At 41.4% G+C, this 20,071-nt stretch overlaps 1 protein-coding gene and 1 long non-coding RNA gene across 10 annotated transcripts in view; one reads left to right on the forward strand and one right to left on the reverse strand.

Moving 5' to 3' along the window:
* LOC135110835 (uncharacterized) overlaps positions 1–10,001 on the forward strand; it is a 45,168-nt gene extending 35,167 nt beyond the window's left edge. For 2 of the 4 annotated variants that reach the window (XR_010273448.1, XR_010273447.1), the window contains exons 3-5: positions 790–941; positions 7,400–7,504; positions 9,343–10,001. This is a non-coding gene — a long non-coding RNA (uncharacterized LOC135110835). The remainder of the gene's footprint in view (positions 1–789; positions 942–7,399; positions 7,505–9,342) is intronic. The other 2 variants (XR_010273449.1, XR_010273446.1) reach the window with 1 other exon arrangement.
* Positions 10,002–10,440: 439 nt separating this feature from the next.
* LOC135110833 (ran-specific GTPase-activating protein-like) lies at positions 10,441–17,306 on the reverse strand. 6 transcript variants are annotated; one of them, XM_064023415.1, is made up of 7 exons: positions 16,281–17,306; positions 15,285–15,445; positions 14,748–14,862; positions 13,500–14,531; positions 12,005–12,228; positions 11,614–11,735; positions 10,441–10,740 (listed from the first exon to the last, which is right to left on the reverse strand). In XM_064023415.1, exons 1-4 carry the CDS (start codon positions 16,293–16,295, stop codon positions 14,505–14,507), a joined length of 318 nt encoding a protein of 105 aa, XP_063879485.1. In that variant the 5' UTR covers positions 16,296–17,306; the 3' UTR covers positions 10,441–10,740; positions 11,614–11,735; positions 12,005–12,228; positions 13,500–14,504. The 6 variants fall into 6 exon arrangements, 3 of the variants coding, with proteins under 3 accessions (XP_063879485.1, XP_063879484.1, XP_063879486.1); XR_010273445.1 differs by lacking the exon at positions 12,005–12,228 and having other exon boundaries at positions 15,280–15,449; positions 16,281–16,809; XR_010273444.1 differs by lacking the exon at positions 12,005–12,228 and having other exon boundaries at positions 14,760–14,862; positions 15,280–15,591; positions 16,281–16,809.
* Positions 17,307–20,071: the final 2,765 nt, after the last annotated feature.

Raw genomic sequence — 20,071 nt, forward strand, 5'->3', positions numbered from 1 at the left:
ACGTAATCTTTCTTTGTCTGTCTGTTTCTGTGTCTCTCTCTCTCTCTCTCTCTCTCTCTCTCTCTCTCTCTCTCTCTCTCTCTCTCTCTCTCTCTCTCTCTCTCTCTCTCTCTCTCTCTACTGCCTATATCCTAATAAACCGATTATTATTATTATTGTTATTATTATTATTATTATTATTATTATTATTATTATTATTATTATTATTATTATTATTATTATGTAAAGACATGTACAAGTCATTTGATTGATAAAGTCAGGTGTGAACGGATAGAGAATGGAAGTCATGTTTTGAAGTATACACAGATTAATGGTTCCCAGGTACGAGTATTTATATCCACTATGGTCTTGTCTTTTCAGCTCCTCCTGTAAATAACAATGGGGTAATTTGTTTCCAAGAGGAGAATACATTTGACACTGATCGGGTATAAATGAATGGATTTATTCGTGGGTGCTAAATGCTTATTAATTATGATTTAGTGGATGCGAATATGTAAAGTTCCTGCCTGAACAAATCACTATTGAGGTGGAAATTGTGGATGATTTTTACTTAACTGTCATGAAGTGTTAAACAGTAGTAGTAGTAGTAGTAGTAGTAGCAGCAGCAGCAGTGATAGTAGTAGTAGTACACACCAGCAGCAGTAGTAATAGTGATAAATAACGAAGTATTGCACATGGAACTTTACAGATTGACTCACCAACACGACGCATGGAAATATCTGAAGCAACTGTTTGGTGTTTGTTTACCAATTTTGGGTTTAAGGTGAAAATCCCTTTGTTTATTGGCAGTGTGGCTACTGCGAGGCGCTGCTGGCCTTCACACTCCATCCCCTGCGCCCTCCTGTCATTACATCGCCTTTCCAGCGAAGGCATTACTGCGATGGTTATGCGGCTTTTGAGGAGAGTAGCAGCCGCCCATCGCTGGGAAGGACGCGCCTCACGTAAGGGCAATATATAAAAACACATCCGTACCGCATGTGCAATACATTCATATGGCTCTACTTGAAGTGACACGGATTTTAAGGGTGTTTCTCTTTTTTTATTTTTTTTATTATGTTCTAGTGACAGATTAATAACGCTAGTGAGAGTTTAACAGGTCCGTATTCAGAAACGCTTTGCTCTCCCACCACGACTATTTTCAAAGGCCACAGACATGATTAGCTGAGTTCATACGAGTGCTTCTCCTGTTAATAATATAGAAATCTTGTTAATCTGTCACTAGAACCGTAAAGACACATTAGGAACGCGTGTGACTTCAACTAGAGCTTTTTGAATGTATTGAAGGTGCGGCGCAGAAGTGTTTCACAATATTGTTCTAACGCTCTGCATGCTTCGTAGAATGTGGCGGCTCCCTGCTGCCTGAGGTGTCGCCGAGTCGCGCTGTCTTGGCCGCGCCTGTGCAGGAAGTGTTACTTCTCAGAATCTTATATTGGCAACTTTTAATAGCCTCTAGTGGAAGTTACTATGGTGTTCAAGTGTGTTTTTATGACTGTACGAGTATTTATAGTTTAGGATAGATTCTGCATCATCAGTGAGAGAAACCCCCATAAGAACACGATTTGTCATCTTTGTAGCCATTGAAAATAGTCCTTACGAGAGACCAATGCGCTTCAGAATATCTTCATTACTTGGCGCCTCGTTTCCCTTGTTTTAAGAAGATGTAACGCCGTATTATGACAGAGTAGTAACTCTTAATAAGTACTTGTAGTTTCCCGCGGTGACCACCAACTCCTTCCTCACGATGAACGGGCAGCTGCTCCGCCTCTTGCTGCAGTTTAAAGCGGATGTGCTCATACACTCCACCAATACCTTGCACCATGGAGGAAGCCTGCACGCCCCTCCCCTCTCCACATTCCACTGAGGCTTTGCAGCGTGGAGGAGGTCTGCAAGCCCCTGCCTTCTCCACACTGCACGAGACCACGGGGTTTACTAGCATATATGTGTTCCAGAAAGGGGAAAAAGATTAAACATAGCGGTCGAATAGAAAAACCTCCTACCCTACCCCACTCCAAACTCCATCCAAGGCTTTGGCAGCGTGCAGGCCCCTCCCTACCCCACACTACATACCGCTTGTCTTACTGCCATATCTGAGCGTTGAAGTTTTCTAGAAATTTTAAAAAATCAACCACGTAGAATAGAAGAGGTTCCCGTGTTGCGAGTCTTGTCGGCGCTGCCTTGCCTTTATGTGCCTTGCTCCTTTTTCCTTCAATACCCCCGAGTGTTGCGGCTCGCCGCCACAAAGCAACACAAAGGAAAAGAAGAAAGAACACACCTTTAGGTCACAATGTTGTACTGTTTTACACAAAGGAAAAGATAAAACTGAAAGTATAAAAGTATGAGATAGAAGACAAGAAAACACAAGCTAGACTTCCCTTGCACCGCAGCACCTCAGATATGCTAAGTGTGCATCCAATGGAACAAATTATTTACCACAGAACATTCTTACATGACTGGGAAAGGAGAGATGAGGCTGTTGTTCCTTCTCTTTTTCCTTGCCAGCCAGCCAAGTGTTTCTCCCACACTCCGTGTGACTGTTCTTAACTGTATGTGTGTTCTGTACCAGTTTACTCCTGTTATGCAGTAATGTTACAACGCACAGTGATAATGTGAAGTTCTTGCGGTACAAATATTACTGGAGTAAAAAGCAAAGGTTACTGGGCTGTGGTTGGGAAGAGCCTGAAGACGAAATAGTTCAGAAAACAAAGGATACATAAGGTTTTAGTACGCGAGGAATGAAAAGGAAGAAAAAAAAGACGGAGGGTTCACTAGAAGCATAGTCAGGTCATACAGTACAGGGAGTGCCACGTGTAGGCCTGACGGTTTCCTGCAGCGTCCCTTATCTTCTTAGAATGTTCTTATGTTATGAGAGAATGGATTAGATCAGGAAGAGGAAAGGGGAAGGAGAGAGAAAAAGAGAGGGAGGGAGAGAACTGTGAGGGCAAAGAAATGAGGGAGGGAGGGAAAGGAAAAATTACTGTGATGTGCTCTTATTCTCTCTCCGGGGGCAAGATGGAGAAAAACAGGTGCAGACAGATTACCAAAAAGATGAATTATGAATGGAAGATGAATTATGAAAAAAGTATATATTTCTAAATAAGCAAAAACAAAAATATAGAACTGATAGATGATACATGTATGAATATAAGGAAAAAAATATATACATGGGTTTCGGATGATGAAAATACATGACTATTAAAAAGTCATGTTGATATTTGAAAGTAAAAGTGAAACCTTCGACAAAAGTCACTTAGCAGTAGCGGAAAGGACGGGCACACGGGGCGGGAGAAGGCGGTGGCTGGGTTAATGTTGGTGGCTGTGTACGTACACAATACTGTGACATTGTTATAGTATCGTAATATCTGTGGTTTTCCTACATTCGTGCCTGTCCGTACACATACTACACGTATACAAGTAGGTCAATTTATCTGTCTATGTGCCAGGCCGGCAATCCCACAAGGGGTGGCCCAGACAGAGCACCACATACTTGTCCACACATCACTCACACTCTTGGCCCCATCGGCTCCTGGTGGACAAGTACGCAGTGCCTCAAAGTTGTCTGGCTCCTGTGAGCATGCTACTCTTTATGCGTGTGAAGGAGCCGAAGCTCTCGTAATAGTTAAAAAAAATATATATATATATATCACTTAGCTATCACTTTCCCAAACAACTGCATGGAAAATTACCAGTGGATTAAGGCAGAGTAGCCCCGGAAGTGTCTTGATTTTCCTCTCTTGAAACAACACAACTCAAATAGAAGGCAGAGAGCCTGACATATCGTTCCAGAATTCATGGAACGCTGGATGAAGTGCGGCGCGTGCTGTCTGTCACTCCTGTTGTTGCTGTCACGGGTTTTGCTTGTCGTTATTCGGGTCATAAAGCAGGCAACCGTTTCCTTGAGGCAGGGTCAGGGCTTCTCTGAGGCACCACCAATCTCTTAGTGATCTTTGTATAAGGTCTCCATAGTTCTTTGAGGTAAATGTATTGTGTTAAGATATACTGTGTGTGTGTGTGTGTGTGTGTGTGTGTCATGATGGATCGTGATACTAAAGTTTGTAAGCAAGAGTATGTCATGAACTGATTATTATTGTATTACTTGTTATGATCAATACACCACGTATCTATCTATCTGTGTGTGTGTGTGTGTGTGTGTGTGTGTGTGTGTAGCAGGGTGAGGTAGTACATAATTATAAGCTGGTCACCCACTCATTCATTTCGTACTCTTGTCATTGAGTGTCACAATACAAGTCTAGTGCACACGTATATAGTATTATTCTGACTCAGAACACTGTCTGGCCCCTGCACTGAACAGCCCCGAGCGAGCGCTCCTCACTCACGTGTTCCTCACCGGGAAAATATTGTGAAAGATATATTTCCTGAATCTGGTATCTGGTAGGGGAATTTCTTTCTTTTTTTTTTCATTCACCTCATGATTACCTCAGTGCAGCACCCCCCAGATGTTGGTTGTCTGCTAAAGTCTCTCTCTTTCTCTCTCTCTCTCTCTCTCTCTCTCTCTCTCTCTCTCTCCTGTAAAATGCTAAGTGGCATCATCAAAGCGAGGGAGGAGGGGGCAGCGAATCCGAGCGACCTTGAAAAGAGCTGAATGATGATGCCACGTAGCATTTTAAAGGAGTACTTATAATCACCGCAATAATGTTGTCGTGTAATACTTATCGGTAAATTACGTGCTTTTTTATATAATTTGTCTTGTTATAAGATACTGCAATATTCCACAGCCTGCAAAAAATAAGATTAAATAAGTGGCACCTCCGAGACTGCGACAATGCAGCCGTCTGTCCGTCACGTCAGCACACGCATAGCAGCGCACTAGCGAGTCCCATACATTTTCAACTCCTCTAACCATCTAACGGGTAAACAAAGCCTTAAAATGCATATGTGTATAGAACATTTCCTACTTAGAGTTACACGTTCCTTCATGTCATTCAGTATTTGCAGAAACTCGCGCTACACCTTGTATACAGTGGACAACAAGCAAGACAACACCGCTACAGAGCACATGGAGGGAAAAGGAGTGCAGTCTGATGCGACTTCCTCCCATCACAACTTCTCCCATGAAAAAAAAAAAAAAGTTAAAAGTGAAACCAAGGAGAGTACATGCAAGCTTTTTTTCCACCCAATTCTTAAGCTGTCTTTGTCCACCGTGATTCAAACCTTTTCCTCTGCTACATTTTCAAACACTACATGCAGATTTTTTTTTTTTTTCCTACTTCTTTTTCTCTTGTGAGTCTAGTAGCCTTCGAGTCACTCTAATGTTTTGAATGCAAAGTGGATTTCAGTGCTTTTGGCTTGTTGCAAATGGCTGTCTGTCTCTTATTCAACATATACTGCCGCCAACATTATTGCCGGTGAGAGCCGCCGCGGGCACCACCACCTCCTCAAAGGGATGTAACGCATGGCTTGGTGTGTGTGTGTGTGTGTGTGTGTGTGTCACGCGTCGCTAAGCCTCCCAGGATGGCCCGGCGGGAAGGGTCTCTCGCCGCGCTCTTTGGAGGCAGGCTCAGGTTATTGATTTCTAGCACTAAATTTACCGCCGCTGGTATTACCTGAGCCTCGGTATGTCGCGCCTTGTACATGTGCTAATAATCGCATGAAAGGACACAAGGCGGTACGGTACCCTTAGCAGTGACGACAGGTATAGGTGATGGCTTATGATGCTTGAAATTACCCTAAAAATTTATGAATAAACAAAGTAAGATTTCATGCATTAGAAGTAAGATTTACATGCATTAATTAATTTTCATGCATTTTCATGCATGTAGTAGCAGCCCTTCGCCATCATGGCGGAGGGCTACTACTACTACTACTACTACTACTTCTACTACTACTACTACTACTACTACTACTACTACTACTACTACTACTACTACTACTACTACTATTTCTACTACACACACACACACACACACACACACACACACACACACACACACACACACACATTTAAGTAATTTAAGTAACTGGAAGAAATCTTTATCATATGTACTTAGCAATTCAAAAGAACATTTTATTAGTTAGGAAAAAGAAGCATCGATGTTTTACTCTACGGAGTAAAAGTCTGAATATTTAAATGTCACAAAACAACAAAATGTAAATAGATGAAAAAGTATTATTGTCCTTGGTAATTTGAAACGTTAATAAAGAACAAAAAAGACTATCAATGCTTTACAAGCGATAAAGAAAAAAATAAATAAATAACGAGAGCAGCGAGACATGAACATATCAAAAGAAACATTATTTTATTCCGCGATCTGCAACAGCACAATAATTAACAGGAAAAAAGAAAAGCATCGATTTAATATAAAAGGAGAAAATTGAATTGTGTAAATAAAAAAAAAAAAGCCAGGAAAAATGCCTGAAAACCGAGCTAATCATCTCTGTAGCCTCAAAAAACAGTCGTGGTGAGAGCAAAGGCAACTACTACTACTAATACTAATACTAATACTACTACCACCACCACTACTACTACCATCACCACCACCACCATCACATCACCACCACCAGCACCACTACTACTACTACTACTACTACTACTACTATTACAACTACCTTCACTTCCTATGACTATTTACTATCTCGTTTTTCCTATATTATTACCTGCACTTTCTCCTCCTCCTCCTCCTATTTTCCTTCCTTCACTGTTATTATCATCATCAGTTGATCAGTATAATAAGTTTTCTAAGATCAAATGACCTTTCTTAATAAGGTTTTTTTTTTCTTTTTCGTCTTTTGATCTATTAAGGAAACTGTGTAGTACGTATATTAATCCAGTAATCATTGTGTCGTCTCGTTCACGGGTCTGGCACTCATTCATAATCTCTCAGAAACTTCTTTTAATTCCGAATCAATTTACTTATCGTACTCTTATATTTTGGGAGTTCATCTTGCATGCAAATAATATTTAGTCAGAGAGAGAGAGAGAGAGAGAGAGAGAGAGAGAGAGAGAGAGAGAGAGAGAGAGAGAGAGAGAGAGACTTACAATCATTCACACTCGTTAATTACAAACTTAAAAAAACATCGATATTTTTAACAAAACTCTCAAAACAATCCATAACTTTACTTATACAAGCCAGCAATCATACGAACGCACACAAATTAATACCAGCGATAGAAAAAGAACTTATATTACGAGTACAGCTACGTATTCTGAAACGCTTCATTTGTTGTCTCACCATTTTTTTCTTTTTTCGAATGCCACAGATGATTAGCCGGGTTCTCAAATGCGTTTCTTCTGTTAATAATACAAAAATCGTGTTAATCTGTCACTAGAACCATGAAAACATCTTTGAAAACCTGTGCAATTTCATTTAGAGTCTTATTAGTTTAGTGGAGGTGCGGCGCAGAAGTGTTTCAGAATAGGGATCATTGTCTCGTTTTCCTCCAGCCTGGCGGCCCTGCTCGGTCCCTTCCACGACTCGCAGCGAAAGAGAGAGGTCGAGGTGCGGTGGTCTCGTGGCGGAAGGCTGAAGGAGGCGGTGAAGGAGTGAAGGTAAGAGTTTGGTAATGAAAAGAATGTTAAATTATTACTCAGTGCGTGGAATTAATGTGTAACCCGTGAGATTGTGAATGATTAGGTTGAAGACTTGAGGATTAGAATGGATAGGTGTGATTGGGTTAGGTTTGTCCAGGTATGGGGATTAGGTAAGCCACGTTAGGTAATGTGATTAGCTTGAGCTGATATAGGTTGACCAGGTGAGGTTGGTAGGTGTGATTAGGTTGAACAGATGGTGATTACAACACTTAAGTAGTTAAGCTTATCAGGGGAGAGATGAATATGCTGATCAGATGGGAAGTTATAGAAGTTTAGCATTTTGCGAGGGAATAAGCTGCAAGGGTGATTAGACTGCAGGTAAAGTGATTTAACTTGTCAGGTGAGAGAAGTATGCTGACAAGATGGTAAGTTGGTTGCTTGTTTGTCCAGGTGATTGACGTCTGATTAAGCTTACTGAGGTGATAATTAAGGAAGTGAATTTGAGATTATATTATATAAGCACGTACAATCATGTTGGATTGGTGTGTCCGTGGCTGCTATTTTGTGGTCCCTCTGCTTATTTGCTGTGCTGAGTAGCAGTTGGCTTGTTAACTACGATTGGTCATTATTTTCCTTTATTCATTATCACACACACACACACACACACACACACACACACCTACCTACTTACCTACCTTTAATAACGCTGTATGCACACCCACGCACTCTCATGCAGAAAATACTGATGACACTCAAAAAAAAAAAAAAAAAAAAAACTGGTGGCACAAGAAAACTGGTGGCACTCAAAATACTGGTGATGAACTCAAAAATACTGGTGATGAACTCAAAAAAATTGGTGATGCACTCAAAAAACTGGTGATGCACTCAAAAATCTGGTGACACTCAAAAACCTAGTCAGGCAGCCAAAACAATGGTCATGCACTCAAAAAGACATAACCCCTTCTCAAACACACACACACACACATTTCCATTCTAAATTTGCATTAGACTTTTCTAATACTGCTTTGTTCTATTAAACTACTTATTTATTTATTTTTTTTATTTATTTATCTTTTTTTATCCAGTTCACCTCAAAGTTGGCCTATTTCAAATAGTTCTTTTCCTAATTTGTTATTCATCTGATAAATATTTTCTTGTATAATATTTCCTCATGTATTTGGCTACAAAATTCTTTCCCTTATATGACGTGTTCATTATACAGTAGGTTTCAAAAAAGATAGGCTAGATTTGAAATTGTTGTTTCTCTGGAACCATAAACTGACTATGAATAAAATTAATAAACTTAAAAGGTACGGATCAAAGTTTAAAATGACTCTTCTTTTCAAATTGTAAGTTTTTTATTTGTGTTCTTCATAAGCGCAGAGATACAGAAATATTTAATCAGGTTCATCTTTCAAACTTGTGTATTAACTGTCATGCCATTGAAATATCTGTGATGCCATGCAAATTTCTTCTATCTGGTGTTTTCTTCTACTCTGCATCATCCTTCAAATTTTTGCCTTTAAATTATAATAGGGACGTATTTATCAAACGCGCATTTCTCAGCTTCAAACGTTATACTGCCATACTTCTCAGATTTTCTCTACCCGGTGCTTTCCTTTCTTTCAATTTTTGTTTCTTGAATATGACAGTATGGAATTTAGCCATATTTCATATTAAGTCTCAGCACAGTTCCCATACCATGCAGTGCTTGTCAGGCTTCCTCCATTTTCCCATCATATATCTTGTGTAGTCTTAGTTTTGTAGGGAATCAGTTATCAAACACATTACAAGGAATCACAACACATACAACAAGCTTCATGTATCTAGGAACTAATGGTCTGTTTTCCTTGTAGGTGTGAAGTGTGCAGCTTCCACTTCATCATCCCATGAACAGCCCACAGGAATCTCTACCAGCACCTGGTTATTAAACAGTGTTGTCACGCCAGGCCCAATGTACTCCATTGCAATCAAAGAGTCAAGCTTCACCAGGAAAAGAGGCAGAGCGTCACCACCTTCAAGCCCCACAAGAGGTATTAAGTATCGTTGGGACAAAGCAATCAGGGAAGAGTCAAGTTGCAGTAAGAAGAGTGTGTCAAGAATTTCAAGCAGGAAGAACACGTAAAATTCCCTTCAAGTCATGGCGGGACCGACAGGCAACCTTCAACACTTGTGGAGGCACGAGAGCTGCAGGCAGTTTCACAAAGAAGAGGTTGCTCCTCACTCAAGTTGATGCAAGGACATAAGAATTGGCAAGTGTTGTTGCTCCCAGGCCCTGCTGCAAGAGTTCTCCAGTCCACTCCAGTCTGGGAAGGAAAAATATAGCAAGTCCCTCTCTTCTGTATTCAACAACAACCACCACCACGACCTTCATTCAGGCTTGGGATAAGTTTTGTACATTCCAGCACTTCAGTAATAAGGAAAAAAAGTGCCATGTTTATATTATTGTTGTGTATTTATTCACTTAACATTCACATTAAAACAATAAACATTCAGTATACCATCTTGAACATAATGATAGTTATTTATGCCATGTCAATAATATCTTTGGCAAATAGTCTTTCTGGGAGTACAGGTCATGCCCTCAAGGCAAAAAAAAAAAAAAAAAAAAAAGCCAGGATTGGCTACTAAACAATAATATCTTTGGCAAATAGTCTTTCTGGGAGTACAGGTCATGCCCTCAAGGCAAAAAAAAAAAAAAAAAAAAAAGCCAGGATTGGCTACTAAACTAAGTTTAAGATACCATTTGCACATAGAAGCCCCATCCCAGCCGACACTGGAGTCGCTGGGACGGGGCTTCTATGTGCAAGTGGTATCTTAAAAGTTTAGAGGGCACAATCCTGTTTTTTTTTTTTTTACCTTTGGGGCATGCATGAATTATCAAATATTTATTTTTACACTATTATACCACACTGTTAGCTAACTATATATTTATTTCACATATTATATAAGAATAGTCACAAATATTTATATATTAGCAAAGACATACAAGTCTTATTTCACAAATATAATAAGAATAGTCACAAATTTATAAAGACATACAAGTCGTACACAGCAGTGCATCCTGGACTAGAGACACTACACTGGTGGAGTCATGTGCTGTGGCACCTGGCTCGACACTTGTGTACAGCATCAGCACACCCAGTACTGGCTGCAGACACACTCCATTTGGCTCTTCACCTGATGTCACACCCTGCGACATGGCACTACTGGCCTGACTGCAGACAGGACGTTCGCCAACACAAGACAGACATCTGCAAAAGAGTAATGCAATTTGGGGAAGATGGAAAGTTACTAAGACATGAACTTATATCACACATACACACTAACTCTATATAACTCAAATGCCGGCATTTTACTTTTCACAAACTTTTCACTCCCTTGAACAGCCCATCACCTGGCCCAAACAATCCTGAAACACCCCACAATTCATATCTATTTATCTTTCTATATCCATAAATTCCCCAAAAAACCTTATTTTTCACTAAACACCTTTCACGTGCACATCTCGCAAGAAAAAACTCAAGCAACGCATCCTCTCCTCTTATTTCACACTGATCACTGCAGACCATTCCTTCTAACCCTCTTTAGTAACTCTCCACAACACACCACACCACACCGGTAACACTCATCCATCCCGGTCACTCTTAACAAAAGCACCACATGTGCACTTACCCAGCCCACACACTGCCTCTCTTGCAATCCTGTACCACTATTTTCACACTTACTGCTCTTCTAATCTTGGTAAGAGCACGCCTCTCCTCCATGCATTTACTAATCTTATTAACCACCTCCCTCTTATCCTGCACATACATACATAAGGATTCATACACACACATACACACACACACACCATGACTCTCAACAATACTCTGATTACATACAGTTGAGGATTCCTTATCCAAAATTGTTGGGAGTGAATGAAAGTGGTGCATATTTTAGATTTCCCCAGTTTTTTTTTTAATGACAACTTGCCAATTTCTGATACCTCCCATGGCAGTAAATCAAGCTCTAGTAATCAATTTTTTGGTGGGACAAAAACATGACAAGACATGACAATTAAAAACTTAGATTTTTAAATTTAGGATAGAGGATTCTCAAGTGTAGCAACAAAACACAGTGGTCACCTGAATTGGTTCCTGCAGTCACCGCCACCTGTCAGTCACAAGGTTTCCAGTAAGGTGTACTTCCTGCTCCTGAGTTATGGGAGCGTGCCAAGCTTTCTTCCACTTCCTCTCCGTGTTACCACCTGTGGGGAAGACACACATGTATACTCCTGCTGCATGACTCACGACTCGGTCCAGAATTTAACCATTTCACCACAACATTACACAGCAAAGAAGGCATGACAGAAAACACTGACATGTACATTTAACTCTTAAAGCAGTGGGGTGTATTGTAACTTGAAGGTCTCCACATACATGATAAACTAGACTTTTCATTATGACAAGATATGATATGTCTACTCAAATAAGAAGACATGGAAAAAGTGCCAAATTGTCATACATGGCAACTCACGTGCCCTGAAGATGTTATGCTCAGTCTTTCAATCACTGAGAGACTGTCAGGCACAGTGGAGAGAGGTGTCTCTCCTGCGCTCCCCTGTACTTTTTCCCCCTTGCCACTACCTTCTCGTTTCATCGCTCACATTCAATACCCCTTACATTACAATGGATCCCGGCAAGTTTAACAGGGAAGAGAGTGCCATGATGGTGTTTGAGTCAAGGTCAGTAACTGTGGGGCTGGAAGGAAGACAGGGAGATCAAAGACAGCCGTGACACAGTTGGCCAGGGCTACACTAGTGCTGGGCACAGCTGCCACTCCTGAGAGAAAGGCTAAGGGAAAAAAAGGAAGACAGATACAGGAATAATAAGTTGATGGAACACATGCACAGTGAACACTTAATTGCCACGCCATCTTTCTCCTGGTCAGAAGAGGCCTGTGAGCTGCAGGATGACTGGGGGTGAGTGGCCTCCGTCCACCACCCGGGTGACGGCTGCTTCTGAATTTGCCATCTTCCTTCCTGTCTCACAATTACTGATCCCTTCTTGAACAAATACCATCACAACACTTTTCTTCACTGTCAAGCTTGCCAGGGCCCATTATGTGAGGAAAATTATGGGTGAACCATCACATGAGAAGCTTGTACCAAGGGAAAACAGGCAGGGGAGTGTGGCAGTGTAGAAGAGAGGGACAGCTGAGTGTCATTGAAGAAGAGGGGATAGTTGTCTGGAAGGTTGTGTCGAGTCGATAGATGGAAGAATTGATTTTTTTAGACAGCAAACAATAACTAGTTTGGTCTGCCCCAGTCAGAAATTTTTGAGAGATCAGAAGTGAGGTGTTCTGTGGCTTCCCTGCGTGAACTGTTTACTTCCTGAAGGGTTGGATGTCTATGAAAAGACATGGATAAGTGCAGGGTGGTATCATCAGTATAGGAGTGGATAGGACAACAAGTTTGGTTTTAGAAAGTCACTGATGAATAATAGGAAAAGTGGGTGACAGGACAGAACCCTGAGGAACACCACTGTTAATAGATTTAGGAGAAGAATAGTGACCGTCTACCACAGCATCAATAGAATGGTCAGAAAGGAAACTTGAGATGAAGTTACAGAGAGAAGGATAGAAGCTGTAGGAGGGTAGTTTGGAAATCAAAGCTTTGTGCCAGACTCTATCAAAAGCTTTTGATATGTCCAAGGCAACAGCAAAAGTTTCACCAAAATCTCTAAAAGAGGATGACCAAGACTCAGTAAGGAAAGCCAGAAGATCACCAGTAGAGAAATAATGAGTGGTTAGTGTTAATACTACTACTACTGCTGCTGCTACTACTACGGTCTGGAAGGGAGAGAGAGAGAGAGAGAGAGAGAGAGAGAGAGAGAGAGAGAGAGAGAGAGAGAGAGAGAGAGAGAGAGAGAGAGAGAGAGAGAGAGAGAGAGAGAGAGAGAGAGAGAGAGAGAGAGAGAGAGAGAGAGAGAGAATGGAAAGAAAAAAACAATAACAAGTAAACAAAGAGAACCTGTCCAATCATTGACTTCAAACTGTAGGAAGAACCAAGCCTATATTTTGTGACTTGACTGGGACTACCCCCTCTCTGTAGGCTGTCCTGGCTGGCTGGGTGAAGCCACAGTCCCTTCCTTTCACTTCATTTGTGGTGGCTGGGGGGCTGTGGGGGGCTGGGAAGTGGGTGAGGTGAAGGGCTGTGGGTCTAGTGTGTCTGTGGTGGAGTGTGGGGCTGCTTGTGAAGGCTGTGAGACTGTTTTTGAGGCTCCTGTAGTGTGTGGGATTTTTAGGAGTGTTAAAAGTAGAAGGCCGGAAGTAGTATTAAAGTTATACTTGGCGCTGGTCAGACCTCATCTAGACTACGCTGTGCAGTTCTGGTCCCCATATTACAGGAAAGATATAGGTCTATTAGAATCAGTACAGAGGAGAATGACTAAAAGGATACAGGGGATGAGGAGTATTCCTTACGAGGCGAGGTTGAAGCTGTTAAATTTACATTCTTTAGAGATATGTAGGTTAAGAGGGGACCTGATAGAAGTCTTTGAGTGGTATAAGGGTTATAACAAGGGGGATGTAGGCAAAATTCTTAGGATCAGCAACCAGGGTAGAACAAGAAATAATGGGTACAAGCTTGAAAAATTTGGGTTTAGGATGGAGATAGGAAAAAATTTGTTCTCAAAAAGAGTGGTAGATGAGTGGAACGGACTCCGTAATCATGTTGTTAGTGCTAGGACACTAGAGAGCTTTAAGAGAAGATTAGACAAGTTTATGGATGGGGATAACAGATGGAAATAGGTAGGTATATTTCATACAGGGACTGCCGCGTGTAAGCCTGGTCGCTTCTTGCAGCTTCCTTTATTTCTTATGTTCTTATGTTCTTATGTATGTGTGAGGTATGTGGTGGTCTGTGAAGGGCCTGTGTCAGATGCTGTGTCAGGGGCTGTGGAGGGCTGTGGGGAGGTGGAGGGGCTGCTGTGTGTGTGTCTGTGTGTCTTGGAGGATCTGAACTCAACCACTGGCATTAATTCTGCCACTGAACAAACTCCACCTGAAAAATAAGGAGAGAATTAATGGCTGGTGATAAAATAATAATAACAATAATAATAATAATCTATCTATTTGAATTAATGACTGGTAATAATATAGTGATAATAATCTATCTGTCTGTCTGTCAGACAATCAGATCAGGCTGGTAATCCCACATGAGGCAGCCCAGTCAACACACACACACACACACACACACACACACACACACAAACCTAACCCAATCACTTACAGCCTTCTTCTGCTTGTTCCTCAGAATCTTAATGGCCTCCATGCCCCGTTCCTTCCACTGTGGGGGCGACTCAGAAGTGTGATAAAGAAACAGCTTGTACTGCCTGCAGGGGGCGGGGGTTACGTTAGGCTGGCACTGTCTGCATGTTAGGTTAGGTTAATAAAATTAAGAGAAGTTATGTGAAGAACAAGGAGAGGAGGAGGAGGAGGAGGAGGAGGAGGAGGGGGAGGTAAGTAAGAAAGAAAACATAGATTGAGAGAAAATAATAATAATAATAATAATAATAATAATAATAATAATAATAATAATAATAATAATAATAATAACTATTTACCTGCAATAAGAAAACCTGACCTTACCTAACAATGATAAAACAGCAAAATTACCATCAGTACTTGACCTGACCTCACCTCACCTAACAAGAAACAGCAAAACTACCAACAACATTTCTCAATAAAATAATAAACCAATAAAAAACTCACAAAAATAATAATAATAAAAAAAAAACACCATTACCAACCTGACCTGACCTCGAAACTCAGTCTCTTCATTTCCTCCTCCTGGTCATCATCACTAACCACGAAGACCTCCAGCAAGGTCACCACTGGTTCAAAGTAGGGGTCATGCTCCCCCACTCTGCTGGTTGACTCCCCCTCCTCGCTCACCACGCTGTCATTGAGGTCTGTCTGTCTGAGAGAGAGAGAGAGAGAGAGAGAGAGAGAGAGAGAGAGAGAGAGAGAGAGAGAGAGAGAGAGAGAGAGAGAGAGAGAGAGAGAGAATTAGGCTTGGTTGGGCTAGGAGGAAGAAGAGATGGGAAGAGAGAAGAGGAGGTCTAGATGAAAGAAAGAGGAGGAAGAGGAAGAAGAGGACAAACATACATGCATATACAAACAAACAAACAAACAAATATTCAGTTAAAACAAGAAAAACTGAAAAAAAAGAAAAATAAAAACGATATATTCTGACACACACACACACACACACACACACACACACACACATAACGAACCAACAAAACAAACAAGCACAAGAAAATGAAGAAAAAATAAGGAAAATATTTACGTTAAAACTTTTTTTTTTTGTTTATCCTTAACGAACACAAGAACTCCCCCACCCCCGCCCTCCCTTCCCTCACTCACACACACACACACACACACACACACACACGCGCGCGCAAACAATTCCATAAAAAAAAAATCGAAAATACAATAAAATAAGGAGGCATTTTGAGCCATATTTCCCTTATTTCCCCTTGTCCCCTCGTCCCTTAGGGCTCAAGATGGCCACCCACACCTGCTTCTTACTGGCGGGCAGGTGTGTGTGTTGTACATCGCTAAATAAAGGAGAAATTAATAATGGTGGGGCATCACCCTCGATCATCCCTCGATTTTCCGCCATAAGATCCCCGCCACCCGCCCTCACATATACGCCTATTTTCCCTATTTTACACCTCCCCACCGCCGCCATTCTCGTGTGTGTTGATAGCCAGATAATGTGAGTGTAGAATGGTAGCCATGTTACCTTCTCAAGAGCCATGGTGTCGCTGATGATGATGGATAATTGTGGCTGCCCCTATCAATCCCTGCGATGCAATTTTGTAAGCAGACTCACCATCTGATCTTGATCTTGATCTTGATGGTACAGGCGGCACAGGATCACTCTTGAGCCAGGCCTTTGGATCGGCAACCCCTGTACAAAGGGGAAAAAAAAGAGAAACGAACAGCATCCTCTATCCTAATTGTTCATACACCTGGCACGCCACATTCTCTCCAGAAACTCTTTTACCGCCTCAATCATCCTTTCAATCGCCTCTCTACACAGTCCCAGCAACAACACCATCCATTCCTTTCCTGTCTTCTCCACTCTTTCATTCCTATCATGCCCTAACTCAGTCAGTATCACTTGCATCATCTTATTCCTGTCTCTGGCATATTTCACACACTCCAGCACCACATGTTCCACCGTCTCATCCTCTCCCATGTCACACATCTGGCACACTTTGCTGCGGGACTCAGACCACCTGTTACTCCTTGCATTCATATCCATATGTAGTGCTGGAAAAATAATTATGTATATTTCTACTTATTTTTTTTTGGCTAAGGCCCATGTAATGTGCGGGGATGACCAGAGTCTCAGTACCATGTGACTAACCCCCCCTTCCCCTCCTCCCCTTAATACGATAAAATTAATTCTATAATGGTAAGGTCTTAAACCAGCTCAAACAAATCCCAGATAATTACGCCGCGCCAATGAGGTTGACGAATCTAATAAGTCTTCTTTGCTTCGCTGTCCTCTTACCCCTGTTGCTACGCAAGCAAGGAAGAGACACCAGACTTTGACTAATTCCCCAATTGATTTCAAAAGTCCATTGAATTAAAACTTCTTAAAGTAACAACTATAAAGTAAACAGTAACTTAATTATTCATATTTTTCATCCCTGAACTCACAATCTAGTCGCCCCCCCCACTAAAAACAAAATTATAACTCTTAATAAATTTCCCCATTGGAAACCTTTATCCTTAGTTTCCCGCCGATTTCCTCACAAGCAAAGCCAGACCCTCTCGGATTCTCCTCAGGTGAGCATGCAGTCTGATAATCTCCTCCTCCATTTCCTGTAATATTAAGTAAGTGTTTGATTAACAATAATTTTACTAAAGCAGACCCTCTCGGATTCTCCTCAGACCCTCTCGGATTCTCCTCAGATATTCATTCCTGTTGATAAACTATTTCTGAGTGGATAGATATTCGCATTTTTTTGTTCTTTTTTGTTGGTTTTCTCCACGGGACTAGTGAAACCACCTGGTTCGAGATCACCGTGTGAGACTGTCCTCAGGTCTATACATACTTTTTGGGTATATATTTGTTATTTATTTATTTATTCTCTGGTCTCCCCCGCAACTCAGTAGTCGTGAAAATATCTCCATCGTAGTTTTTTATGTAATTGAAGAATACGCTACCATTTATTTTGTATTTCTGAATTCCTTTCTTTTTATTATTATTATTCGGATGATTCCATTATCAATTAAAAATCTATAAAAGTGTCAATATTTGTATTTCTTTTAAACCAGTGATAGGATTTGTAATTAATCGTCTGCCACAAGGGAACACATCACTCCCTTAGGGCACTAAACATACACTGTGCCCTCGCTCGGAAGAGAAGATCACCGCCCAGGCTTCCATCATACCACCTTTCATACCTCGGGGCCTCTTTCTCCTTGTACCATTCCAGGGTCTTCTTTCTTTCCATTTTATTCTTCCATTCATTCAGTCCCACACATTTCACTTCTTTGTCTATCTCATTCTTCCATTTTCTCACATCCAATTCGGCTCCCACTCTGCCTCCTCTTGTTACCACCCATTCACGCTCATTTTGATTCCTACCAGCCATTCTTATCGCCCACACAACTTGCAATCCATTCCTGTCTGTCATTCTCATGCATCTCTTCCTCCATTTGCTTCCACTTTCATTCCACAGGTACACCTTCCTTGCTATTCTTGCATCATCCATTCTCTCAAGCCTAATCTTGTACCTAAGTGTGGCTTTTGTGAGTCTTTCTCTAAAGGTGCTCCATCCCATGTCACCTCTCAAGGCTTCAACTGCTGTCACCTCGGTGCACTCAGTGCCATCCTTGCTACTCTATTCTGGCCCACTTCTAACTTATCAATTTCACTTTCATTCCATGCAATCACATCCATACCATACATTATACATGGCACAGCCACACTCTTCCACACTTCTCTCAACACATCATACTTACTTGCTCTCATCCTTGCCACGCTTCCCAATCGACCTACCCACTGGTTTACCATACTTATCTTTTCATTCTTTGCCTTTGCACACCCACTAGGACTCATCCACATCCCTAAGTACTTGTATTCTTGCACCTGTCTCAACTCATTCTCTCCAAGTCTCCATACCACATTACTTTCATCCTCTGACCTAATTCACAATCATTACTTTGCTTTTCTCACTGCTAAACCTTACTCCAAAGTCTTTACCATAGCCATCCACTACATCCAACAAACTTTGAAGCTCATCTGCCGATTCACCTCATAACAACTACATCATCTGCATAAAGGAGCACACATACTTTATCATTCCCCCACACTTACCCCTACATTCATTCTTCTCATCCTGGCTGCTAGCTCCTCTGTACGAGTATACAGGCTAAAAAGGGTTGGTGACAATATACAGCCCTGCCTAACTCCTCTCTCACTCTTCACCCAGTCTGTTTCTATGTCTCCTAGCCTGTATCTAGCTCTTGTGTCCACATACATACTTTGCACTATGTTAACTATCTTTGCACTCAATCCAATCTTTTCTAAGACTCTACCTAACATTTCTCTGTTCACTCTATCATAAGCTTTCTCTATATCCAAAAAACCTAGGTACAATTTACCCCCATCCTTCTTTTTCTTCTCAATCATTTCATTCACCACAAACATACTGTCCTCAGCTCTCCTGTCCCTACGAAAACCATTCTGTTCTTCCACCCAGCACTCCAGCTGTCTCAATCCATTTACACAGTCTCTCATTCAACACTGCACTGAAAACTTTACCTATTGTATTCACTAATGCAATTGGCCTGTAGTTCTTCAGCTCATTCTTACACTTAAATCCTCCCTTATGCAACAGACACACTCGGCTCTCATTCCACTTTCTTGGCACTCTCTCTTCATCCCACACTCGGTTGAATAACTCAGTCATTCTGTCTATCACTACCTCCCCACCATTCTTGTAGAACTCATAGGGTATATCATCTGGACCTGCTGCCTTGCCATTCTTCTGCCTTCTCACACACCTTTCCACTTCATCCCTACTGATTCTTTCATCCAGTTCATCTGCATTCTTCCTTTCCAGTGTTACACATTCTTCTCTCACACTAAACATCTCACCTACCCCACCTACTTCTTCCCAGAACCCTTTGATTGCCTCCCTGATTCCATCCTTCTCTGTTATAACTACACCCTCCACTTTTAGACTCTCCACACCAACACTGCCTGACATATTCTCACCTCTCATGAACTTGTACCATTCACGGCCCACCTTCCATACCTTTCTCCCTTAAAGATTGAATCACGCTCCTTTCACTCTTCACTTTAGCATTCATTATCATTCGTCTTGTCAACCGCTGCTGCTTCACATACGCTGCCCATTGCATTCTGATACTCATTCTCTGCCTCATCGCTTTCATGCCTCTTTTTTCTCAGCCATCTACACTGTCCTACTCATTCTCTTTCGCTCCTTCCTGGTGGAATGATTTCATCATTCCACCATGGTTTACATACATTCTTTCTTCTACCTACTCTCA

Source organism: Scylla paramamosain, chromosome 21, assembly GCF_035594125.1.
Source record: "Scylla paramamosain isolate STU-SP2022 chromosome 21, ASM3559412v1, whole genome shotgun sequence".
In the NCBI taxonomy this organism is placed as follows: Eukaryota; Metazoa; Arthropoda; class Malacostraca; order Decapoda; family Portunidae; genus Scylla; species Scylla paramamosain.

What these genes read in the sequence shown, in the direction of transcription:
- LOC135110833 (XM_064023414.1), bottom strand. An exon ending in AGACTGAGTTTCGAGGTCAG is followed by an intron (nt 14,863 to 15,284) that starts GTCAGGTTGGTA and finishes CGCCCCCTGCAG; the next exon opens with GCAGTACAAGCTGTTTCTTT. An exon ending in AGAAGGCTGTAAGTGATTGG is followed by an intron (nt 14,532 to 14,747) that starts GTTAGGTTTGTG and finishes CTTATTTTTCAG; the next exon opens with GTGGAGTTTGTTCAGTGGCA.